The 27,901-nt window shown below is 36.4% G+C and overlaps 2 protein-coding genes across 4 annotated transcripts; one reads left to right on the plus strand and one right to left on the minus strand.

The window, feature by feature from the left end:
• The first annotated feature begins 179 nt into the window (after positions 1–179).
• LOC105227152 (cell division cycle 5-like protein) lies at positions 180–3,201 on the plus strand. The gene is made up of 6 exons (XM_011206369.4): positions 180–398; positions 452–717; positions 771–901; positions 957–1,734; positions 1,803–2,859; positions 2,921–3,201. The coding sequence occupies exons 1-6, from the start codon at positions 354–356 to the stop codon at positions 3,092–3,094; spliced, it is 2,451 nt and encodes an 816-aa protein (XP_011204671.2). The 5' UTR covers positions 180–353; the 3' UTR covers positions 3,095–3,201.
• Positions 3,202–3,516: 315 nt separating this feature from the next.
• LOC105227154 (tyrosine-protein phosphatase non-receptor type 4) lies at positions 3,517–27,509 on the minus strand. Of its 3 annotated transcripts, XM_049459047.1 has the most exons (15): positions 27,238–27,509; positions 27,015–27,110; positions 26,739–26,913; positions 16,123–16,579; positions 8,762–8,869; positions 8,605–8,697; positions 8,386–8,527; positions 8,086–8,300; positions 7,573–7,725; positions 7,352–7,503; positions 6,941–7,291; positions 6,180–6,877; positions 5,490–6,114; positions 4,515–4,692; positions 3,517–4,439 (listed from the first exon to the last, which is right to left on the minus strand). In XM_049459047.1, the coding sequence occupies exons 4-15, from the start codon at positions 16,264–16,266 to the stop codon at positions 4,347–4,349; spliced, it is 2,952 nt and encodes a 983-aa protein (XP_049315004.1). In that variant the 5' UTR covers positions 16,267–16,579; positions 26,739–26,913; positions 27,015–27,110; positions 27,238–27,509; the 3' UTR covers positions 3,517–4,346. The 3 variants fall into 3 exon arrangements, with proteins under 3 accessions (XP_049315004.1, XP_049315003.1, XP_049315005.1); XM_049459046.1 differs by having other exon boundaries at positions 26,739–27,110; XM_049459048.1 differs by having other exon boundaries at positions 8,092–8,300; positions 26,739–27,508.
• Positions 27,510–27,901: the final 392 nt, after the last annotated feature.

Consider the following 27,901-nt stretch of genomic DNA (forward strand, 5'->3'; position numbering starts at 1 on the left):
TGCCAAAAAATCATGTACAAAATAAAACCATCAAATATAAATCTGTTAAAACTCTATCTAATTTAAAAAATATTTAATCTCTTTACAATATTTAAACAGCTATACCTATTTAAAAATTAATTTTCAAAATTTTGTTATATTTCAACATTCGTCTGATGACTTTACGAACTATGTGTAGTCACTGTCATTGAATACAACCATGTCTACTTTGACATTTTCAATGCGGCAATTGGGTAAAATCGCGTAAACTGGTGTAAACTTTTCTTTTTCGTTGTTATTTTGCTAAAATAATTTATTTGCCCTAAATAGTAATTTTATTTATTAAAAAGTAGTGGCCTATATCAACAACAATCATGCCACGAATAATGATAAAGGGAGGTGTGTGGAGAAACACCGAGGTAAGCATGCAGAATTTTTAATATTTCCACTTCTAACATGTCCCTAACTTTAGGATGAAATCCTGAAAGCAGCGGTTATGAAATATGGCAAAAACCAGTGGTCCCGTATAGCATCACTATTGCACCGAAAATCAGCCAAACAATGTAAGGCACGTTGGTACGAGTGGTTAGACCCCAGTATTAAGAAAACAGAATGGTCACGGGAGGAAGATGAGAAATTATTGCATTTGGCGAAATTAATGCCAACCCAATGGCGTACAATCGCTCCCATCATAGGTCGTACTGCTGCACAATGCTTGGAACGCTACGAATATCTTCTGTAAGTATATACAGAGCTATCATTTCTACTTTAGTAATACTTTTTCATTAAAGTGATCAAGCGCAGCGCAAAGAGGATGGCGAAGATGGTGGTGATGATCCCCGCAAATTAAAACCGGGTGAAATAGATCCAAATCCGGAGACTAAACCTGCACGTCCAGACCCTAAAGACATGGACGAAGATGGTTTGTTTAGCTAATTCAATATATTCTTTAATACTTATTTTTATATTATATTTAGAATTGGAGATGCTGTCAGAGGCACGCGCTCGTTTGGCCAATACCCAAGGCAAAAAAGCGAAGCGCAAAGCTCGCGAAAAACAATTGGAGGAAGCACGGCGTTTAGCAGCATTGCAAAAACGTAGAGAACTTCGTGCTGCGGGTATTGGTAGCGGTAATAGAAAACGCATCAAAGGCATTGATTACAATGCAGAGATTCCATTTGAGAAACGTCCGGCTATTGGTTTTTATGACACATCTGAAGAGAACGTCGATAAACAAGGACCAGATTTCAATAAAATGCGACAACAAGATCTTGATGGTGAATTGCGCTCCGAAAAAGAGGAACGAGAGAGAAAGAAAGATAAACAAAAACTGAAGCAGCGCAAGGAAAATGATATGCCACTAGCCATGTTGCAGAACTTAGAACCTGAAAGGAAACGCTCTAAATTGGTACTCCCTCAACCACAAATATCTGATCATGAACTGCAACAGGTTGTTAAGTTGGGTCGTGCCAGTGAAATTGCTAAAGAAGTAGCAGGTGAAAGTGGTGTCGAGACCACAGATGCACTTTTAGCTGATTACTCTATTACGCCACAAGTTACGGCGACGCCTCGCACGCCAGCACCATTCACAGATCGCATAATGCAGGAGGCACAAAATATGATGGCTCTAACACACGTTGACACGCCTTTAAAAGGTGGTATCAATACCCCATTACACGAATCGGATTTCTCGGGAGCATTACCAAAATCGGCCTCGATTACTACACCCAACACCGTAATAGCAACTCCATTCAGGTTAGTTTATATTTTATTCACACAGTGAACCCCTTGATTTATTTGGAAATATTTCTTTCATTGACTAGAACACAACGTGGCGGCGATAGTAATACGCCTGGATTTGCTACACCTGTGTCCAATGCCCTTGTACCACTAGGAAAAACACCGCATGCTGTTGTGGGCCAAACGCCCACTTTAGTAAGGGACAAGTTAAGCATCAACCCCGAGGATAATTTGAATGTCGGCGAAACGCCTGCAATATATCGCAATTATCAAAAGCAACTGAAACACTCCTTACGTGAAGGATTGGCAACATTGCCTGTCCCACGTAATGATTACGAAATCGTTGTACCGGAGCATGACGATCACGAACCCACCGAGGCGAAATCAGAAAATGTTGTTGAGGATCAAGCTGATGTTGATGCAAGAGCAATCGCTGAAGAGAATGCCAAACGGCAACGCGAATTGGAGAAACGTTCTCAGGCCATACAAAGACAACTACCGCGACCAACTGAAGTGAATACAAAGATCTTACGACCACAATCCGAAAAACAAAATCTCACTGACATGCAGAAAGCCGAGGAACTGATAAAGCACGAAATGATCACAATGCTATTATTTGACTCTGTAAAGGACCCCGTGCCCGGTCAATCACAAAACAAAATTGAACAACTACAAAATTACTTCAAATCAAATCCTTACGAAGAGTTTAAAAAACCCGATTTGGAAAAGGCTTCAAACCTTATCAAGGAAGAAATGGATGTTGTTAAAGAGGGCATGGGCCACGGTGACTTACCGATGGATGTTTATTCGCAGGTGTGGCAAGAATGTTTGGGTCAAGTGCTCTATTTGCCTTCGCAAAACCGCTATACCCGCGCTAATTTAGCGAGCAAAAAAGATCGCTTGGAGTCAGCCGAGAAACAACTGGAGCAAAACCGACGACACATGGCGAAGGAAGCAAAACGTTGTGCTAAAATAGAGAAAAAACTGAAAATTCTAACAGGTGGCTATCAAGCGCGCGCACAGGCCATGATAAAACAGTTGCAAGACACGTACGATCAAATCGAGCAGAATTCTTTAGCATTGTCAACTTTCAAGTTTTTGGCTGAACAGGAAGCGGTTGCCATTCCACGACGTTTAGAGGTAGTTTAAAAAAACATTATTGATATATATAATATAAATCGGTAACTATTTTTGCTTGCAGTCGTTACAAGAGGACGTACGCCGTCAAATGGAACGTGAAAAAGAATTACAACAGAAATATGCCAAACTATGCGAGGAGCTTGACCAAGCGCAGCAGGAAATAGAATTGTACGAAAGCACTGAGCAAACCAATGAGGTCACTGAACTCACTGAAACTGAAGAAACCTCTAATTGAATGCAATAACAAAATAACAGCGTTTCAAGCTAACCTTTAAACTCGTATGATTAGGAAAAATACACAAATTGATTGATAAATAAAATAAAACTTCAAAGTATCTTCAATCTAGGCGGACTTTTTATTATCTTTTGTATTAAAATAAATTCAGTCACGCTTGGGCATGATTGAATTGCCATAATTGTGAATACGAGGGTACAATAAATATTTTATTTGGTGCTACAATACTATTAAATTGATAAGTTTCGTAAAAGAGTAAAATTATGCCTAATGGGTTTATTCGGCAAACACATTTTGGAGATAATATTTCTAAATGATTAAATTGCCAAATATCGCAATAACACACGCGTATTATATATCAGATCGGTTGTATGCGGTGTCAAGTCTTAAATTATGTTTGTCTTACAATTTTTTTTTATAATTTTAATATATTGATATTGCGCATATGCCTACATGTATCGCATTTATAGCAATCACATATGGTACAATAAAATTTAGAATTGCGTTGCAGCACTTACGTGTAAATTCATTTTTTCTTTCAATTGTCTTTCATATTTTGTAATTTGCCCAACAATATAATACAATACACAAATAAACGGGTGAGACGCAGGCATCAATAAGCAGCTTGGAAGTGAAAAAATGACAGAAGTGCAATAAATTTAAAATACTAAATAAAATTGTGAACAAATAGCCACTTTTTGAATGGTGCACTACATGATCCAACGAACTAACCCAACATATGATCAAATCAAAAATGGTCTACATGAATATACATACATTTATGTGTGTATGTATTTAGCTAACAAAACCGCGCATTTATAATGCACATTGGTCGTTGCATACGAAGAATCATTTACTTAATAATAAACTATTACTATTTATATGATAGATAATGTGAAACAAGAAGTGTCGAGCTTATGTATTAAATTGGCGCTATGAAGCGCAGAACATAATGATATATTTATACAATAGAAACAAATAAATGGATAGCAAAAAATCAGCGCGAGCTAGTAAGTATTGGTCGCAGGCGCTACTCTATTGCGGACGCGGGCGACTTATCTTAAACATTAAATGGTTGGACAAAATATATTTTGTATGCGTATAAGTAAAGTATATGTTGTTCTTCGTTCTTTTATGCTCGCAAGCAGTATAAGTGTGTAAAACGAGCAAAATATTTCAACAGCATACATTGCTGCATAAATGTATGTACGTATAGTATAATAATTATTAACTATTATTTCAATAATTATTGTTAATCGTCGTCAATATCATCAAGGGCGGCACTAGAGCGGGACAATTTCATATATGCGGCACAAATGCATTCGCACACGAAACGATATTGGCTCTGCAAAGAAAAAAGTAATTGAAAAAGCATTTATGCAAGAAGTTCTCAAAAGATTTCGCCACAAATATTACTTACCACATTTTGCACCATGCAGGCACGTTGATCGCGCATTGTTCGCACAATGTCTAGTGGGTAAACAGGCTCTCTGATTTCCATTAGCGCCAAAGCCGTGTCCATTAATATAAGCACACCCGTGCGCCCAATACCGGCTGAACAATGCACTATCACAGGTGGATTTGCAGCGCTTATGCATCTGAAATAAGTATATATAAGAATTAAATACACATATAGTACAATTGTGGGAAATGAAACAAATTTTCTATATAAGGACTGGGTAATGATCTTTCAGTTTGTATGGCAGCTATAAGTTACAGTGGGCCGATATCGGCGGTTTTGACATAGATGGACCTTCTTGGGGAAAAAGCCTGACACACTGATCATTTATACATATATACAGTCTGTCAAGAGCGTGGTCGCGTTAATTTAAAAAAAAAATATTTTATGAAACTTTCATATTTATATATACATTGTACACATTACAAACCATGATGCAATTTGGTCAATAATATGTCTAGTCACCACCGGCGTCGATAATATCCTGACATCTCCGAGACATGCTTTCTACTAATTTGACGGCAAATTTAATTTGTCAAGCTCACAAAATTTGCTTTGCGTGTGTCGTTCAGGTAGTTACCGGTTCCAGGATAATTGTGTAGTAAAAAATTAAGTTTCCTTAAAGACAAATAATTTCGGGCGGCTTCTCGCTTCTGTTTTGCAATCACCACACCTTGTTAATGGAATAATTAATGCACAAAAATATGCAAAAATGGTTATAAATTTTTCAGTACCTATAATTGAAGAGCATTATCCTTATACTGACCGCCTAATCTTCCAGGAATACTTAACCTTTGCTGAAGACAAGAGAAACCCTAAATTTGCTACTCGTATTTATGAATCCAAGGATTTTACTACTTATTGTCTACAACATGTTACCTCTTTTGAAATTCTCTACATCTCACTTAGTCCTTATCAATATATTAGAATACTTACTGATGCACACTAGTCGAAACAGGGTTTTCATCTTCCGGCGTTACACCATTGCTGGCAGCACATTTGCGTTCACTCATCAATCCGCCATTTTCATCAGCGTCGGCGTCTAGTAGTCGCACCTGTTTTAGGCTCTCTTCGATTTCTTGCAACAATGTTTTGTTACGTGCCACACGTACACGCTCGGTGAATTCAATAAAGAGATTCGGATCGGAGGGCACGCAGTGATCGGGCCAAGCCAAGTATTGCATGTGTTGAATGTGCCGTTGTTCACCCGTACGTTTGTCGCACAAAACAAATTCACGAAATACGAAGCTGCCCGTTTCGTCCGCCTGCTCGCTGAGGCACTTAACCGAAAAACCGTCTCCCAAGTGCAATTCATCGCCAGTAACTGGCCAATACTGATGACATTTCTGGCGTCCCGCCTCCATAACTGTAGTCAGCATGACAATCAAATGGCTGCTCTCCTGCTGCACCATCCGCCAAAAATCGGTTGTGGTGTTGGCCAACGGACCCTGTGTGGCAATATAACGATTCACCACACCGCCTGGTATTTCCATGTTCACATAATTTGCATTGATGTAATCGCCAGTCATCGAATTTACAAGTGAAACTCGTGTACAGTCATCTAAGTGGGTTAAGAAAAATGTTATTGCAATTATGTGCAGGATTACAAGAAATTTTAATATTAACATGGTGATATGTCACGATAGCGATTCTTAGCAATGTTCTCTGGCTTCCGCGCCTCTGTAATCGCTAATTCAGGATTCTTGCGATACATGAGTTCGTATTGTGCCAAAAGCGCACCAGATGCTAAACCGTCGCTCAACAACAATAAGCTCTGCGTAAATAATGCATCGCCATCCAGTAGATTTGAATGTGAGCCGATTTCATCGTTTTCTGGAACATATTGATACAAAGGCTCCTCCTCCGACATTATAGCGCGCATTGCTTTTGGACGTACAGTGAGCAAAAGTTCACCACCTCGTTGACTGCGACTGTCACGTATCATCGTCACTACTTGGTCGTGTTGCAAACCGACAACATCACGCCCATTAATCATAACGACTTCATCTCCTTCACAGACGCGAGGCGTGCAGCGATCTGCTGGGGTGTTCGGTACCACTTTTGACACCTGCACAGGGAGTCCGAGATCTATGCCACCCTTAACATTAAAACCAAAACGACCCTGTTCATCACACTGTAAACGTATGGTAACCAAATCACTGCCGCTATCCAATGCTGTTGACGAATTTCCATTTATGAGAGTCGTAATCGCTGGACCCATATGTGATGGCGCAATATTTGTGTTTAATATCGGGCTATGACTACCAGAACTGTACGCTGGCGGTATAGGTGATTCAAATCGTCTAGCTATAATTCCAGTGTCGCTAAAGTTGAGAAGAATTTAATTTCTATGAATCAAGACTGAGTTAATATATATTGACACTCACAGCTGTATATCGTATTCATCGCTCTGTTGTTCCCAAGCTTTACGAGGCATTGTTTCAGTCTGCTTCGAGGTTACTTTATTGTCGTGTGGACGGCTCGTTTTCGTAATGGTCAAAATGGACGTATGATTTATTAGTGCGGACGAGGTGATTTTACCGTTATGTGATACGCTTCCATTGCTATCCGAACCACTGGTACCGTTAATCAGTCCTAATGGTAACGGTGATGTAGCAACTGCAGAGCCCGCGGTTATGAGTCGTTTGCTCGGCGAACGTATAAATGCCTTATGCACAACGCCGCGCTGCTTAGACTCCTGCACCGCCTGCAACTCTGTGCGTCCTGAATAATAGAATCTGGCATTTTGAAGGAAATATTTATATATTAACTTCTAAGTAATATTTTCATGTACTCACTTCGAGCCCAGACTGATGTTTAGAAAACGTGGTAGTCGATGCGGTCGTTTTAGACGGAAAAAGGAATGATGTTCCACACAAGATTTCCACAAAGCTTTCGCATGCTTATGTGAGGTCATGCTAAAGCCCAGCAACGTGTCATAGCTTTCCGACTAATCAATCCGTAAAAGCAATTCAATTAATAAATTGAAAATATTGAAATAAATTTGATTACTAATTACCGGTTCTCTACGCAACTGGATAAAAAAGTCTTTTCGTTTGAACGAAACCTTCACCATTTTGGACCAGGAAAAAGTATTTATACGCAAACCATTTTGGAAGACTAATAGCCCAACCGCCGATACGCCCAACTGAAGTTCCTTGCCGTTAGAGTCCTGGAATAAGTAAAGCAATAATTTTGACATAAACGTATTTTCTAATTTCCTAAAAAGTGGAAAAGGTTAATGTCCCGATTTTATGTTGCATTGGAAGGGAATAATTCTGTAAACAACTACAAAATCACTCCATCACATTGATTTCCAAAAAAATCGTTAGTAGAAATATGGGTTTCAAGTCGGTCCAGTTCAAAAACTTGTTAGTGAACATTTAAAAAATAGCAATAAAACTTTATTTTTAATCCCCTAAGATCTGCTAATATTTCCCCAATAAAGATTTAAAAGTTCTTTCAATAAGTATAAAAAATTCGTATTGCCTTTAATTATAATGCAAATATATTAAACAATATATATACTCACACATACCGTAGCTTTATGTAAATCGATGCCATATAAATCTAGCCGTTTCGCATGTTCCAAATAATTATACTCCGCATCAGCCGGCAATTGGCCACGATGCAATTTATGTAATTCGGATATTTTTCGCTCGGCATCTGGCGTTTGTTCGACCAACAGTTGCAAATCGCTCAAGTATCCTGCCTGATGTTCGGCTGGATTGAAATCGCCTAATTCGGCTGAAGAGACATAAAGCATACAAATTTATTATAACTGCAGTGTAAATTTATATTCAAAATAAATTGCGGCAATTTTAAGACTCACATTGGACCGTATAGCTGGCAAGCAGGCATTGCGTGTTGACCGAGCACGGCAATCTTCCCAGTAGAATATTCCGTTTTACTTGCAAATAGAACTGATACCGGGTGTATTCCTCTTGCAAACGACTGGGGTCACTTACATAAAACTGTAAAATCCACAAAAAATTATGTTTAACCAAAATAAAATTGAAGTATTCACATATACATATTTGTATATATTTACCTTAACTCTAAATTCCAACGTTTGAATGGCGTCATTTTCTAGAGCGAGGCTATTACATTGCTTTTTGAATTGCTTATGCGCATCTACCCATCGCTGTAAGGAGAGGAGTGGTAATTATAATAGAATTAATTAATTTTTTTATAAAATAATGGCTTACAACAACATCACCGGGTTTCTGTGGAAATAGCAATCCAAAGTAGTCCCTTTCGGATAGCTCTAAGAATTGAAAGACTTGATCTAGTAATTCAGCTCCTTTAGCACGTTTCTGAAATAGAAAAAGAAGTTAATAATTGTGTTTAGCAAATAAATAAATATAATTTATACAATAACAATATATTTTCTTTATAAGTGCGCAAGTCTTAATTTGTTAAGTTTGAAGCTGTTAGCAGTTTTCCTGTCTGAGTTGAATTCAATAAAAGAAAGAGAATAAGTATATACATAGATATCGGATTAAAAAGCTGTAACCAGTTGATATTCTAACACTAATTAATTATACCAGTCGGCTGTATTTATACCAGTTGTTGGTCCCATTCGTTTAACGCCAAGTAAGACGAACCAAACAACTACATACATATGACTGGTTATTTCGATATATAAGTATGGACTCATTATTGATATAGTGATTATTTATTTTTAGTTAATTATATTCAAATAGCGATAAGAACATTTTACATGGACAAATTAACTGTGGCTGGTTTTGGCCTCACGACGAATGACTCAGAACTTTTGCAGAAACAAATTCGATAATTCCAGTTTTCGAGTACTTTTTCCACAAAATCAAACTGTATGTCATGAATAGCACGTTCATTATTGACTTCTAAAGTTCTTTTGAGGACAGTCTGATTTACAGCTAAAGACCAATGACTCCAAATAATTCCACAAAAAGTAGTCTAATGGTGTTACATCACAACATCTTGGAGGCCATTTAATGTCATAATTTCTTGAAATAATCGAATCTTCAAAAATTTCTCGTAATAATTCGGTTGTTGCCCGTGCTATGTGGCACATAATCCCTCATGTTGTCAAGATCAACATCTTCCAAATGTAGCCATAAAAAGTTGGTTATCATCGATCTACATTGTCAGTAACGGTGTCCCCAGTTTATTTTCGAAAGAAGTACTGACCAGACCAAAATCACACCAAACTGTCAATTTAGGTGAATGTTGTGGTTGATCATGAATAATTTGTGGATTTTCTTTGTACCATCATCGACAGTATTGCTTATTTACCGCACCACCCAAATGAAAGTGAGCCTCAGCGGAGAAGATGCTTTTCTTTAAAAAATGCGTTATCATTTTCAAATTGTTATAAGGCAAAATCAACAAATTCAGGTGGCTCCATTTCTTGAGTGAGAAAAATTTTATATAGATGCAAGCTCAAATCCTTTCTCAAAATTCGCCAGGTTGTGATTTGAGACAGTCCCAATTCTTGAGAACGTCTTGGAATCGACAAATTAAAAATTACCGAAACGACATTTGCATCATATTATCCTTCGAAAAAAACCGTACATACTATGTACGTTTGAGTAGTTAAGCAAACATATGTATTAATAGAGAGTTACCCTGAGACTGCGAATGAGGTTTTAAATGTGATATTTCACTCTTCTTTTTTACATTTTATTGCGAAAATCAGTATTTAAATTGATCGACTATCTTTGACATATTTTCGAAGAAAAATTGTTTTACTGATTATTCTCAGTATAGGTAAATATATAATATAAGTACATGTATGCTCATGATCAGTATAAGCTTTCGATAATATGATTTTCGGTTAATCTAGTTTCTAATTATATTCTATATATAGAATATCACAGACTCAGATCAGTTTTATGACCTGTCAGTTGAAATCATTATGCAAAAGATATGGGAGAATACCACCAACAATAACTTGATATCGTTGATTAAATATCCAAACTCAAGCACACTCGGCAATCTACACCATCTGACCATTTCATTCCTTGCATTCCATTCAATTTCTTTGAAGATAGTTCGGAATAAGTAGAAGTTTAGCCTACTGCAATATCCAAAACGAAGATGCGGAGGTTCAATCTGGTTTCGTGGGATCATCATGAACCCAGACCTAGTTCTTTTATATCCGTTCATCGTATATACTGGAGATGTAAGGCTCATTTTGGTGAACATTAACTTTCAGACCCGGGATGATTTTAGTTTATGCAGCACTTTTAAGGGGTTACATGGGTTTACGGGGTTTAAAAAATCGATTTTTTATAGTCTTATTGAATTCTACAACTCCTTAGAATATTGTCCTACATTTTCAAATTGATCCGAGTAATAGTTTTGGAGATTCAATCTTGAGAACTTGTGTCGTCTTTAAACGCGTTTCTCTCGAAACTGTGTTGCTGTTAACGGGAATACTAATCCCCGTTTGGGTGGTAAGGATCATCGTCGACGTCATCTAACGGCAGGCCCAGGAAACGTGCTGTTTCGACGGGTTCGGGCCAGAGGGAGGAGGGTGTTGGATGTGTGGGGTTTGTAGGGCATGCAAAGAGGTGGTCAGTGTCATGCGGAGACTCGTTGCATGGAGGACATACATTAGGTATGTCAGGTTCCATTCTGGATAAGTAGGAGTTTAACCTGCTACAGTATCCAGAACGAAGTTGCGCAAGGGTCACTCGCGTTTCTCGCGGCAGCTGGAGCTCTTCATCTGCTATAGGTGGTGGTTTGACTCGAAACTGTGTCTTTGACCTCGGTTGGCAAGATTTCTTAAGAACTAGCCAACCGGTCTTCATAAAATTTTACACATACAATTCTTAAAGACTGGGACGAAGAACTTTTCTCACATATACTATTTGAATAAAAAAAATGTCTCATTGAAATTTTAATTTTTTGTAAAAATAACTGCCAACCAAAAATCCAATTTTCAGTTTTTTTTCCTTCGACCAAGTTCAAAGTTAAGGCTTTAACTGAAACACGTATTTTTTAACTTTAGATGATCCTGTAATGATTTATCCTGCCAACGCGGTTTCATCTTTTTTATGAGGGGTCACCGGAAATGGCGTCGCAATTCCAAAAACTTCTGAATTTCTTTGTTAATGGTGTATGTTTGTAACAATAAAAATTATAATAAAATATTATATTTTTATAAGAGAAAAAATTTTGGAAAAAATATTTACCGGCGGAAACCCTTGTAACCCCTTTAAGGAATATCATTGACAATATATAATGAAATAATAACTATAATGATATTCAAAAAACTGAAGTTGGCTAAATCACAGCTGGATCACACAGACGGAACTCAATATGTGATGTAGTTAAATACAATAGTCGCGTTAAATATAAAGATATTTTCAATCCTAACGACTGTGGGGATCTTTTTCAATCAATTTGCGTAGAGAAAAATCTTTCAAAATTGTTCTAGGTACGCTCTCTTGTGCACATTTATAATTTGGAACGAATTAATTCGTATTAATACTTGAAACATTAAGTTATACTGATAATTCACAAGGATTAATATGTTTTTTCATGGCTCTGTTAGTCTCAGAAACACCTTTGATCTTACGCGTTGAAATGATTTTAAGCATAATAACAAAAAGACATGAAAATCACGTACACACCATACAAAATAAATATTAATCACATTAATCACGTTATCTCGAGTCTAAAAGTACTGGTCATATGAGCGTATGTATGTATGTATGCGTGTAATAACATTTGTGCGTATTATTTTACATGTGCAAAGCTTCAAGTTCATTTATTGACCAACATAACTGTAACAATGATCAATTTCATTCACTGCACTTGTTTTGTAAACTACAAGGCAATTAAAAAATAAAATAAAACACTAAAACGTGCAGTTAAAAAATAAATGAGCAGCAAATAAAGGCAAAGAACTCGAAATGGAAAGTCAACTGTGCGCTCTACGTGGGATGCGCAGCAGACATACAGACATACAAGAGTCGACACTATCAAACCAACATATGTATGTATGTACAAACATTAAACGAATACGAACGAATGTTTTTCGCTTTATTTTTTTTTATGTTTGTTGCTCTGTGCCACACTAATGCCCGGATGAGTGCCCACCAGTCAACGAACCAGAAAAAAAGCAGACCAATCATAAAACATTTCAGCATAAAAACATAAATGCGCAACGGAGTCTCCGAAAGCATGATGATATGAATATCCGTCTGAGTACTTTCTATTTAATCATTAGGAGATAAGTACTTAGTATGTACTATGGCACATTGATTGGAGCAAAATTACAGTAGCACAGTTGGAGTATGATTTTTTTTTATATTTGCGGATTCTCTAAATGAACTGAGCGTCATGGCTGGGGTTGGTAAGTGAATCGTTATAATCAAACCTAACGCTTCGTTAGTGTACACATTTGGCAAACAAAATTTCGGAAGCCGCATAGTATTATTTAAATGACAGTAGTCCCGAATCGCTGACCCATTTTAGCAAAGGTTAGGTAATTTTAAGCTTTGCGTTTCCATTTATTCTTGCAACATATAACACGTATATGTTTACAAACGTCCATATATTGGGATAGGTTAGATTAGGGTTAGGTCATAGGATTAATTCAAAACCCATTGCTGTCACTTGGGCATCCTTTATGTTACCCATAAACCACTAAAAAAATTATCACCAGATAGTCATAGATCGGCGAAGCGTTTTGAGCGTACCACAAATTTATTAAGGCGGTTAATCTCAATCCCAGCCCCTTCGCTAATTTCGCTAAAGGTGCGTCTACTGAGGAGGAAGTGACAATATGATTTTACCTCGACTTTTTCTAGAGCTGTGACAAAGAACATCCGACAGAATATTTAGCCAAATCGCGTATAAAGCTATTGGACAGTATACGGTTAAAACACCTATCATTGCGGCGAGATTGGTTTTACTAAGAGCCAGTAGTTCGAAGAATCTCTTACCATTGTTGTGTTTGCTGAGCTAACAGCTAACTGAAGGCCCAAAGGTCCAATCCAAAACGCAAAAGACATCCGAAAATCGAATCGCTTTCAATTGGATGAAATTGGGGGATACATAGCAAACTCGTCGGCCTTGCAGTTGCCGACGATTCCGCTGTGACCGGGCACCTATACACATTTAGTATGGAAACAGATTGGAGCTATTACTAATAAGGTCATGCACTTGTTGACTAGTTTTGAGGACACAGTCAGCAAGCTCAAATCCAGTATAGTTTGAAAGACGCTGCAGGGGTATGGTTAGCCTGAAAAAGAATTGATAGAGAGGCCCCAACAGACAACTCCACAACCTAATCTCCCTCTTAACATTGATCTAAGAAAAAGCTGCTCTGCACCCCTTTTCCAAAGGCTTCGCCTTACCCACATTGTAAGTGATGAAATCGAAGCAGTGCGTTCCTGCCTTCTCTTTGTCTAAAAATACAGGGTTTGTCCGGAAATAGAACTGATTTTCTTCCGCCGCGACTGTACTTCACAGCGTACGCTGACCGACTGGATTCGGTAGAGAGCGTTCCTAGCTATGGAACGAGCGGCTGGTCAGTTGTCGCCGAGCACCTCGAGCGACGTTTTTCTGTGAATGGTGCAAACCGAAAATGCAGCGTTTGTTAGAGGAGAGGTACGCGATTAAATTCTGTGTGAAACACGGTAAATCTGCGACGGCGACGCTCGATATGATCAAGCAACCTTACCCGGATGTTGCTTTAGCAAGAAGTGGTGTGTTTCGGCGGCACCGTGCCTTTTTGGAGGGCCGGGAAGAGGTCGCTGATGAATACCGCGCTGGGAGACCTGCGACTTCGACAAAGCGCAAAGTTTTGAACTCAGACTGTCGCCTAAGTATTCGTTTAATTGCGCAGATGTTAAATTTATCAAAATCTGTGGTTCATGACATTGTTATGGAGCACTAGAACATGTGCAAGGTGTACCCGAAGATGGTTCCAATAGTGCAACTCACGACCAGAAATTGCGGCGAGTGGAAGTGTGCCAACTAAATTTGAACATGTGGGAAAGTGACCCCCTATTTTTGAATAACATACATATGTATGTAATTACAGGACACCTCGGTTTTTTTTTTGTTTCCTTGCCTGAAAAGGTCGATGAAAGGCAAGCATTTTGAGACGACAGAGGGGATCCAAGCAGCATGCACCTCAGCTCTCAAAGCTATTCCAGAAAATGCCTTCCGCGACACCTTAAATGCTTATAAATCACGCTGGTAGCGCTACATCGACGCAGAAGGAATTTGAAATTTTGAAAGTTTTTAAATAATTGTAACGATTGTAAATCGTAATAACTTTTTTCTGCGTGAGTATTCGTAATTGACTAATTTTTATTTGGCAGGTTATTAATTAATTTTTATAATGAATGATTGGGATCCCAAAAATAGGGATTGAATAGTGCAGTGCTACCATTCTTCGAGATCTGTCATTTCCGTCCAAAAGGAATTCAGACGGGTCGGTAAACATGGTTACCGAATCTGGAAGTATCGCGAGAAGACCGTACCATCTAGATCCGTATGTTCGTGTTCAAGAAACAATCGCGGCCGTTGCATCGTCAATTCAGGCAAATCCAAGAGTTTCGCCTCGCAACTTATCGGCGTAACTTGGAGTTAGCTGACAGTCATTACAACGAATAACTCATGATGACTTGAACCTGTTTCCTTACAAAGTCCAAATAACAAGCCGGTTCCACTCTCTAGATTTGCCTATTCGACTGGAATTTTGGCAAAAAATGATTGAAATGGCCGAAGAAGACAATAACTCCAAAAATTGCTTATTTATATCTGATGAGGCCCATTTTGATCGAATCGGAAATGTAAACAAGCAAATTTTGCCGTGAATCAAATCCAGAAATAATCCACTAGAGAAACTTCACCCAGAGTCACTGTGTGATGCGCTATTTTATCAATGTGTATTGTCGTGCCATACTCTTTTAAAAAAAACGGTGTAACAGTTACTGACAACCTTTATTTAAAGATGTTGCGTAATTTATTTACCCAGGACTGCGCCGGAGACGTATCCCTTTCAATAGCGTTTGGTGTCAACAAAGATGGAGCGCACACATACCCAGACCGTTTATTGTGGAGCTCCAACGAAAATTTGAAAACAAATTATTATCAAGAAACTTCACTTGCCGCTGACGCCAAAAGTCGCCTGACCTGACTGCATCCGAGTTTTTTATGGGGTTATAAAAAGCAAGAGGTGTATGTACAAAACAAAACCCAGAAATCTAATTGAATTGCAGCAATCCATTAAATCGATATTTGAGGCAATCTCGATTTCAACCCTTCATTTTCTAATAGTGCCGCATATTTTCGGTAAAATGCCAGCCTCAGGCACTGAAGGTCACATATTCAGTATATTGGGACTATTATAATTTAACGAGAGCAAGCAAAAAGCCGTGCAAAATGAAGGAAAGCCGTATAAAACATTACTTGTCTTGTTTTTTTTTTGGGATGTCAAAAAAAAACCGTGTAATAATAGGGTCACAGGTATTATATCTAAACCAAGTTTGACTTATGCCCTTCACTGAGTTAGAAAGCATAACTTATATAGGGATATTTATGAACTTATTCCACTTACCTCTATCCGAAAGGTGTGCGTTGTGTCATCTAAAAGCAGGACAGTGACACATTGTTGCCTTTGTTGTTTCTTATCGCGCGCCAGTTCTTCACTTCGTAAACGACAATTTGCACCTAAATTACTCAAACGAAAACGTTCAAGCATTGCAAATGTCCATGGCAATGTATGAGCAAACTGTTTTCTCTAAAATATATGTATATCTATGTACATATGTATGTATGTCTAGGTCTAAGCTTTTTACTACAATTATGTAAGTAATTTTTCAGCAAAAAAAAATGTTTGTCAGTCGCTATTTGCTTGGCTGGCTTATAATTTCGTTCACAGGAGTTAGACTTTTCGATTTTGCATTTGCAGTTCCTTAGTACTTGTTTAGTGGAGCTCCCTCGTTGACCAACGCTAATTGTGGTGGACGTTGTTGATCACTAATTGGATGGATTCATGTGATGGATTGTGTTTTCTGTAATGAAATATTTTTTTTTTGTTTTTATAGCATTACTTCAATTTAATAATTTGTTCGCTGATTTTACAATCATATTTTATAATAACTATAAGGTATATCTGTATGTATTTATATAATATGTATGGTATGTAGTTATATGTGTGTCGTAGGTATTTTTGCTGTCGCGCTATTTTTAATTTTTCTTTACAGTGAAACATATTTTGCTTGCAATTTACATCACACTTGTCATACTAAAGGCCATGAGTTCTGCTCTCCCCGCTGCGTACTGCTCAAGAGTACTAACCAAGAACACATGTTGTTATGGCAATATACATATATGTACGTAGATATAGTACATAAACCACTATAGTATACATATATGTAGGTAAGTATTATATGCATACATACATATGTACGCAGTCACTGTGAATTTGTGAATATTAATTAATATTCCATGTCGTCACTGAGTTCCCCTATATTCGTTGATAAGTAGGCATGAATATGCGTATGTATGTATGCTTACAATGGCACATTGGCAAGCGTCTCGGCCAGTGTATTATGTGTTCGACAGAAAATAGAAGAAAACATTTCATCACTTCCGGCTGGCAGTGATGTTTGCAAATACGATTTAAACGGTCATCTACATACAGACACAAAGACATACTTGTTTACATATTTACCTATTTATAATTTTGTATATCAATATATAGCAACGCCCCACAGCGCTTCGGATATCCTAATGATATGATTATTAAATGTGAAAAGAAAAAAATTTAATTCAATTAACAATTAATTTTATTTTGGAATATTAAAAGCGAATCTATCTAGATACTCCCCTTAATGCAATTAAGCAGGTCGACAGACAAATAGTAAACTACAAGGGAAGCATACAGGATTTTATCAGTGTATACTATATATGATTATGTGTACATGTACATATGTACATACATTAAAAGTATTGGCGAATATTCAAAGAAATTCTTATGAAATTCACTAAGCGTTTGGTGTTGGTTTAAAATTTATTGGACCCTAAATTTGTCAAATGAAACCAAGGCGCACAAATGGAAGGAAAGGCGCGCCGTTACAAAACCAACATAATTCAATAATAACTATGAGTAAAAAATAGTAAGACTTAATTTTAAAATTAATTTATTTCTCAGACTCTATTGGACCCAATACAAAAAACGTTTTTTCCAATCCACACAGTTGTTAAAGTCAATTTCCGGAATAGCCTTAATTATTTCATTGTCTACAATTGACTAAAAACTGTTTCCCCGGAGCGATAGTTTGAGTTTGCTGAAAAGCCAGAAGTCACGCGGAGCTAAATCAGGCGAATACGGTGGTTGCGACATGATATTGGTTGAAAATTTGGCGAAAAACTCAAGAATCAATGCAGTATGTGACGGTACATTATCGTGGGTGCAAAAACCAAAAGTTGTCGGCCCGTAATTCCGGCCTATTTTTACGAATAGCTTCGCGTTAACGATGCATTACACTCAAATAGTAATTCCTTGTTGACAGTTTGGGCGGTCGGAAGGAATTTTGAGTGCACCACATCTCGAAAAATTTCTTTAATATAACCTTGATGATTTTTTTCGGTTTTGGCTCACTTTTGCTACGATATTGATCGTCTCTTTCCGGATTGTAAGCATATCTCCACGACTCATCGTCGGTAATAATTCGTGACATCCTGGTAGTCGGAAAGCATTGCTTCACAGACGTTAACCCGACGCTGTTTTTCGAAAAAATTTAGTGATTTTGAAACCAATTGCGCTTCCACTTTTCTTAGGCCCTCAAGCACTCAATTCCCTTATTATACCCTGAACAGGGTATGTTAAGTTTGTCACGAAGTTTGTAACACCCAGAAGGAAGCGTCGGAGACCCTATAAAGTATATACGTCGTCGCTGAGTCGCAACGGCCGATATCGGACCACTATAACATATAGCTACCATATAAACTGAACGATCGGAATCAAATGCTTGTATGGAAAACTTTCACATTTGAAAAGATATATTCACGAAATTTGGTATATATTATTTTTTAAGGCAACAATGTAAGATCCAAAAAAATTGTTCAGAATGGATTACTATAGCATATAGCTTCCTTACAAACTGAACACATAGTTACTAACAGAAATGCACCTGTGAAGGGTATTACGCTTCGATGCAACCGAAGTTAACGTTTTTTCTTGTTTTATTGACATGTTGTTCATCAGTTGATGTTGATGGCCGTTCTGGAGGTGGTCAACGTGTTCTCGACCCTCTTTGAATAATTTGTACCAATAAAAAACACTTGCAATCACAGTACAATATGTTACCTAATAAGTAAAAATAAAGTATACAATACAAATCCAAAAATATGAATAATTACTGCAACGAAGTTAATCAAGGATTTTCTCTAGAAATACGCTTTAACCCCAGATATACCATTTTCCAGGTAAAAAAGAAGTAAACATTTTCTTTGTTTACAATAAATTTTTGCAAACTACTCGCATGCGTTTATTTTTTCGTAAATACATATATTTGTATGTACATATGTATGTTATGAAAGACTTAAGGTAAATAAATATGAATGAAAAATGTTTGCACAGATAAGATTTTATACCTCGTACGATAATAGCCTGCAAGTGTGTGAGTACATGATTCAGAAAGCAGTTTATTTCTCAGTAACCTTAGAAATACATTGTATAACGTTAAATTTAAATATGCATACAAACAAAAACAAATTCCTGTAAAAATGAGTAAAGTTTAAGGACCGTCTCATCAAAGTCCAGATCAATGAAATGCATACAATACTTTGTTGTATTTTAAAATCAAAGGTAATAATATCGTATAAACAAAAACAACTGATAAATAACAACACAAAGAAAACTTCATATATGTATACGAATTCAGAACTTGAATGCTAGGGAAAAGTATGTCACCATCACCAATTTGCACTTTTCATTATAACTCACTTATCTGTCTTATCTTAATCTGTCTATAATAAAAAAGCGAAAGGTAAAAAATAATTACAATGAGTATTGGGAGACTAAAGGAATTACTTTTGACATTAAATAAAATGCGCACAATCACAAGTTGTCAAAACGGCCCTGTAACCCCTCCACCGGTGTGAGTACGCTCTGGACTTCTGTCAAGGTTTCGTCCAACCCGAAGAGACATGATGAGCGGGTTGATATTCAATTCATATCTTCCGATAATTCTCCTTTCCGCCGTAGTGAAGACACTTGAGGCCTTGTTACTTCCTATGTTCACTTACGACCCGGGTCTAGCAAACCATCAGCATGGCATCCGTAAAGTGCACAGTACTTAGCGTCATGAACATCCAGTTAATTCTTGGCTTAAATCAAAAACCGCCTCTTGAGAAGACGATTGTCGTAGCGTTGGACTTGTCAAACGCCTTTGACACAGCCAATCATACGCTACTAAAGGACAAAACTCTAAGTCGCCAAGAAGTTAAAAGAAAGTACACAAGGTGTTCCGCAGGGTGGTGTTCTCTCCCCGTTACTTATTAACATCTATATTTCGTAACTCACTTAACCACCAGAGGGAATTTACATCATCTAATACGCAGATGCCTGTACGATATTGATGTCAGGAATTGGATCAATGACATGCCTTTGAAAGTAAACAGCTCTCTCTCCGTTCTTTCTCGCTCCTTATCTGTAAGGAACTTGATACTCTCCCCCACTAAATCCATATCAACTGCGACCATATTTACTAACTGGATGAAGTACAGACTGGATCTTAATATCACAGTCGATGTCGTTAAAACTTCGACTGTCGCAAACCCTAAGATTTTCGGTTTTAGGTCGACAGCCTCCCGCACTCCTCATTGCTGTCAAAGGGCAAACAAACATTATTGGCAACACACAAGGCAATCGATATAGTGAAACGCAGAGGAAGAAGCTTCGGATGTGTCAAATAATGTACGTCGAATGGTTATAGGATGCCTCTTGATGTCTCCGGTTGAACATTAACACAGTGATGTTTGCATGCTACCGGACAAGAAACATAACAAACATCTCTCCAAGCAGTTTCCGCTGGTTTATTTTCGCAGAACCCAGTTCTGTTTTAATTCTTGAAGCGGATCCACCTCTCAGGAACATCAGGAGACCTTTCCTTGATTACGTAGACGACATCGAACAGTACAACGGACGCAACAAACTTTCGACACGCACTGATCGCCATTCACAGTGGAGCTTTTAACACCTTCACCGACTCTCTCGGACACGGATTTTTATTCGGCCAAGGACTGTCAACTCGGCACCAAGCCGATTTTTGATCAGATGTCTAATTCATATTTAATTGTGTAACCAAAATTAAATTTAAAAGCAAACTATACTCTTGAGTGCTTTTCCACTAAATCTTATGTCATAAATAGCACGTTCAATATTGACTTCTGTTGCTGTGTAGCACGTAGCCCCGTCTTGCTGGAACCAGATGTTGTCAAGAACAACTTCTTTCAATTGCGGCCATAAAAAGTTGGTTATCATCGATCTATACAACTATTCACTTATCCGGAATTGGAGAACGATGGTTTTGATAAAAAAATTAATCATTTGTAAACGTTGTTCTTGGGTATATCTTTTCATAGTGAAATTATAAACTTTACAGAATACAATGAAAAAAAAATTGCAAAGCATGAAGTATTATCTATGGCCGAAACGACACTTATCAAATCATCTTTACTGGAAATCCCGGTATTTAGAAATTTAATGACGGTTAAGTCATATTTTTTTGATAAAAGAAAATGTGAATATTTCAAGGCGAATATCGTAGCCATGATTTCTAAGTAACTTGCAAAGCCGGCAAAGCCGGCCAAACACGAACACATTTCTTCGTATATTTATGGTGATTATGTTGAATATTTTCAGTCAATGAATGTACAAGTATGACACCGACAATGTGTGGAATCGCAATTTTTGTTTAAACCGAAGTACATAAATATAATTTCCTGTTGGCATTTAGCCGAGAGATGGTTCAAATGATAATCTATTTTAATAACAGTGCGGACCAAAGTGTAAACAACAAAACAGCTGTGAAAGCAAGAACGTTACCTTTGAACGAGCATCACAAACAATTAAAGAAAAACATTTTATTATAATATTATGAAAAATATAAGAGCGAAAGAATAAACCTGGGCAAAATTTTAAATGGATTTTTACTTTAAAAGCATTAAGTTATTATATGAAATTTAATTTTATAAACGGCATACAATTGAGTATAAATGTAGTACATACTATGTACGTTTTGAAGATACAATTTGGTTATATAGTAATAAAGCAACATAATTTTTATACTCTCGCAACAAAGTTGCTAAGGAGAGTATTATAGTTTTGTTCACATAACGGTTGTTTGTAAGTCCTAAAACTAAAAGAGTCAGATATAGGGTTATACATATATATCAAAGTGATCAGGGTGACGAATAGAGTTGAAATCAGGATGTCTGTCTGTCCGTGCAAGCTATAACTTGAGTAAAAATTGAGATATCATGATGATACTTGGTACACGTATTTCTTGGCTCCATAAGGTTAAGTTCGAAGATGGGCAAAGTCGGCCCACTGCCACGCCCACAAAATGGCGAAAACCGAAAACCTATAAAGTGTCATAACTAAGACATAAATAAAGATATTAAAGTGAAATTTGGCACAAAGGATCGCATTAGGGAGGGGCATATTTTGACGTATTTTTTTTGGGTGTGGCCCCGCCCCCTACTAAGTTTTTTGTAAGTATCTCCGAAACTACTATAGCTATGTCAACCAAACTCTACAGAGTCATTTCCTTCAGGTATTTCCATATACAGTTCAAAAATGGAAGAAATCGGATAATAACCACGCCCACCTCCCATACAAAGGTTATGTTGAAAATCACTAAAAGTGCGTTAACCGACTAACAAAAAACGTCAGAAACACTAAATTTTACGGAAGAAATGGCAAAAGGAAGCTGCACCAAGGCTTTTTTTTAATTGAAAATGGGCGTGGCGTCGCCCACTTATGGACCAAAAACCATATTTCAGGAACTATTAATCTAATTAATTTTACAGCAAAATAAAAAAATATGTAAATGACGGATAATGAAATCTCGATTATCACTTTATCATGCGAGAGTATAAAATGTTCGGTGACACCCGAACTTAGCCCTTCCTTACTTGTTATTATTTTTATTTGATTTGAAACCTTGATTTCATCTAAAATAGAACATAGTAGCCAAAGGTTCAATGGTCAAAGTTAAAGCATACCTTTAATTTTTTTATAAAACCCTTTTAACTTTTAATTAATATCAAAAATAGTGTGAACTTTACAAATAACGGGTTTCCATAGGGACGCTATAAACGAAGACCGATAGGGACAGCTAACGACGCCTTACTTTTCCCCGCTCTTTCGACATTTCTCTTCAGTAAGGTTTGCGAATTCCGCTCAATGATAACCAAATATTTTTGGTGCGAATTGGATATGGACTTGGGCTTATTGAAAAACCCGCTACATATTTCAAAAACGATTTAGCGCAATATGTAGCTCCTTACTTACTTATTTTAATCTTTAAAGAAAATACTTTTAACAGGTGAAATTACCAAACATTCTAAATACATCTAACAGATTTTGCGTCTCACAACCCCAATCATGTCACTGTAATAATAAAATATAATAATTTCTATGCAAATTTTGCAGAAACCTCGTTATTCGAACACACCTCATGTGTAATATAGACAGATACTTACATACATACATATTTACATACATATCTACACAAAATATCGCTTCCCTACATATCTACATCATTAAAACAAGCTGTCCTCAATTTGATGGTGAAAGGTGAACATTAATATTAAAACAAAAGTTGTTAGTTTGACCATTATCTCTCTGACCACATAAGCATCATTAACACATACCGTAATTTTACCGGAAACTAAGAATGTATGCAGACTCATTTGCAACACAACACTGTCAAAAGTGAACAGTTAACCTAGAATAATAGTAATGGTCAACGAACTGCAAATTATTTTCGGATATTAAAGAAAACGCAATAAAACATTATTTTTTATATGCAATGAGACAACTTTCATAGGGCGTTAAATTCGATGTTCATATGTACATATGTATAAACAATAGAGTTAACATAGTTAATTTGCTTGTTTGTGTAGGAAAAATTTCATTTTTCAAAAATCGCAAGAATGTGCAGGCAGCTCGATTAAAATGAATTCTTGAGGAAAACTTCCTTAAACTATAATATAGACGAAGGTCTCTGTTTTGAACTTATATACCACAAAGTTTCTTTCCATTTTCAGTATGTTTTGCTCTCCTTATAACGGGTTTTTCAATAAGACATTACAAAAGTTATTTACTTAAATAAACCACAAAATGGGTTTGGAATATCAATGAAATTCTTTATTCCTGTGAAAGTACATTCCATGGCATTATGTATGGAACTCGATTTCTTTTGCATGGTCACCACGGCCGGCTTGCAGAAGTCCAGACTCTGAACGCAAGTTTCGACGGTTTTCATGCATAAATAGGCCGATACTGCTGCAATTTCACTTTCGATATTCGTACGAAGTTCACCAACCGTCGCTGGCTTGTTGGCATACACCGACCATAGACTTGACGTAGTCCCACAGGAAATACTCTAACGGCGTCAAATCGCATTACCGAGGCGGCCAATTGAATGGATCATTTCGGGAGATGACCAAACTTAGTTTCCAATTTCCTGTGTGGCTTGTGGCGCCGTTCTGTTGGAACCATTTATTGTCAGAATATTCAGTTATCATTTAGCGGCAGCGATAAACATTCACAGTAACGTGCCGATCTTGATCATCGGGGAAAAAGTACGGCCCAATGGCAGCGCCTGTCCATAAACCGCACCAAAGCGTAATTTATACCCTGAACAGGGTATATTAAGTTTGTCACGAAGTTTGTAACACCCAGAAGCGTCCGAGACCCTATAAAGTATATATATAAATGATCAGTATGTTGAGCCATGTCCGTCTGTCTATTTGTCTATAACATATAGCTGCCATACCAACTGAACGATCGGAATCAAGTTGTTGTATGGAAAACTTTCACATTTGACAATGTATCTTCACAAAAGTTGGCACAGGTTATTTTCTAAAACTATTATGTAATATACGAAGAAATTGTTCAGATCGGCTTACTATAGCATATAGCTGCCATACAAACTGAACAGATAGTTACTAACGGAAATGCACCTGTGAAGCCAATCAGCCAGAAATGAGCCTCATCGCTGAAGATAATTTTTCGATGAAAATCCGGATCATTTTCAAGTTCACAAGTTTTCTCCGACGTTTCATTCTGGGTGTTACAAACTACGTGGTAAAAATAAAAAGGGCAAAATGTGTTTAGGGGCATTACCGAATTCAAATTCTGATGATCAAAATCAATAAGCGGCACATCATGACTAAAACTGCCATGGCGGCTTATAATGACATGGTAATAGAAACTGAAATGACTTTTTATTGGGAAAAAAAATTGCTATGTTTCAAGACTAACAAATCTATGAAAGTAGGTTATGAATACATCAAAAAAGCATGGATATCAAATTAAATTTACTTTAAAAAAGTTCAGTTCTCAAAACAGAAAAATTTCACTCTCGTGCATAGCTATTAAGTGGTACTATAGATACTCGTATGTTAGAAGAATAAGGACAACGAGTAAACTATTTCCGAATTCGCTGCTTGTCTAGTCCTATAGAACAAGTGTATTTATCGTACAATGCGTGTTCTACAATCTGACTTTTATTTATAACGTTGAAAACGGTAAGTCACTTCACATTCTTTGGTTTTTACTTTAATGTATGTGTGTACAAAATATAAGAGTAGGTAGGACGTCAAGTCGTTTGGCATATGCCATAGATGGTGATACTCAAAACTCTATATTTAGCCATAACAAATGTAACTCAAGTGTACAGGCATTTTTTTATAGTATACTGATACACATATGTATTGGAAAGCAAAAACGGAACATATACATACATACATATACTCGTATGTCTATGAATATGCCTTTACAGAGTATATCAAGGCCTTAGGCTCGCAAAGTTAATCCGGACATCTATCCTTAGAGCATAGAAATGTAACGGATACAAAATTACATACATATACAGATATAAATATTCATTATCTCACATTTATAGGTTTTATATGTACATATATGTATATATATTAACTAAAAATGATTTATATATTTTTAGCATAATATGTACTATTTTAAACAAGCTGTTAAAGAATTACAATGGATATAAAGGCGTTAAATATTTTTTGTATTTGCATTACCTACTAGGGCGTAAACTTCCAAATGCATCTGCAAAAAAGTATATATTATTTACAAATATACACCTAAATGTATATTATTTTGCGTGATCGATTTCGCCTGCCCTATCACATCGGGGGTACTTTGCTCGCGAAAAATTTGCTACGTTGCATTAATGACGGCTTCGCCTAGTTTTTAGAGCATTTGTGTGGTTTTACTTTGCTAAGCACAAAATAACCCCATTGTGGTCTATGGTAAAGTTCTGTACATACTTACATATGTACTTCTACATATGTATATACATGGAAACAGCACATATACATACATATTATTAGTTAGTCATTTTATTTTAATTACCCAAGGACATAAATTAAATGTTTAACGAACTTTGAATGCAATTACAGTGGAAATTTCTTATATGAATAATATAAAATAAATTATAACAACCACCTTTTCTACAAAACCGACACGAAAAAGGTTCCTTAATATCAAAATCAGAGACTCCCACTCCGAACAGTTGATATGTTTCGTGACACACTTCTGTAGAAACAATCTTGGTGGCATTTTACTGCCAAGGGGCGAGAGCAAATTTAACCACATTTTTATGTTACTTATTGGATATGAGTAAGCAAAGCAAAAAATTTTATTTTAAAGAAATAAACTTTTGAGTAACATTTACATTCTCAACGACGAAAATGAATGATTTGAGAACCTCATCTGAACACCAGTCAATCTGCGAGCATATAACGAATATAGTGATCGAGTGAATGCACCTATTGGCATACGTTTGTATATATATTTATTTATTTGTAATGTCAAAAGCAAACATAAACTGTGCAGATTTATATATCAACATACAAGTGCATATACATATATAAATAATACTAAATAATCCTTTTGTATGAACTTACCTAATTTGAATTATTTTGTATTCTAAGTAATCATGTAGTGATCCAAATTGTCGGCATCCGCAGATTATAAATCTTTTGAAAATTTCTTTTTTAAGGTATTTATTGAAAATTTAGGATCTTTTTAACAGCATTCTGCTCTTATTTTTCACAGGTTTGTACTATGTATGACAGCTGCCTTAATAATTAGTCAGTGTGAACGAACACATAGAATACAAAAAAAAAATCACAAACTTTCCAAGCACTCACTTGTATTCTGTATAAGACTTTCACACTTACTTTTGTTTAATGGGAAATGCCTTACATGTATATGAATTTGTATTAATATATATGTGTTTAGGATTTTTACACTAATGCAGATTTATTTTCAGATCACTAAAAGAAGTTCACACATTAGTTTTGTTTTATTAACGTGAACAAATCAATTATTTCCAAAATACAAATCACCGGCAAAATAAATCGTAATTAAAATTACAAATATACACAAATAGCATCCACTAACATTGCAGAGTAAACTTAAATTCTGCCAGAATAGTTCTGAAAAGTTTCAAACATTTTCAAATTCGACAAGTACACGACGAATAAAAACATAACTAAAACACTATATGCAATTTTGGAAGTACACGATTACACATATTTGGTTTCTTTTTAACAAATTAAATAAAAACTAAAGCTGATTAGACGAATTCCGTCCAACTCTTAAAACAGTCGGCTATTTGACATTTCGCTTTAGCAAAGCAATCAAACTGAAATTTACGAGTCGACCACAAAGCAAACGGACCAATTATGATGGCTGCCGAGAATCAGGGTTGCATTGGAAGCATCAACAACATACTGTGTAAAGTGCGTAAATTAGTATAAGGGTGATCTGATAATATTTGCGCTTCTGCAAGTTATATTTTTTAATACATATATTATATTATTGAATGTTAATTTAAATGTAAATATTGACGAGTAAATATGACATATTTTATTTTCTAAACGCAATTTTTTTTCTGCTCTATCGCAAAGTTTAACAGTTTTCAAGAGATATAAAACCTTTACAGCGAGATAGCTCCTCAAAATTGGTGTTTTTAGAGCATTTTGGATTCTGATATAAGAAACAAAATACAAATGTTTTGGCATTTAAAGTTAAACCCACAATATTTTTTATGATGAACAATTAT

Source organism: Bactrocera dorsalis, chromosome 5 (assembly GCF_023373825.1).
Source record: "Bactrocera dorsalis isolate Fly_Bdor chromosome 5, ASM2337382v1, whole genome shotgun sequence".
NCBI lineage: Eukaryota > Metazoa > Arthropoda > Insecta > Diptera > Tephritidae > Bactrocera > Bactrocera dorsalis.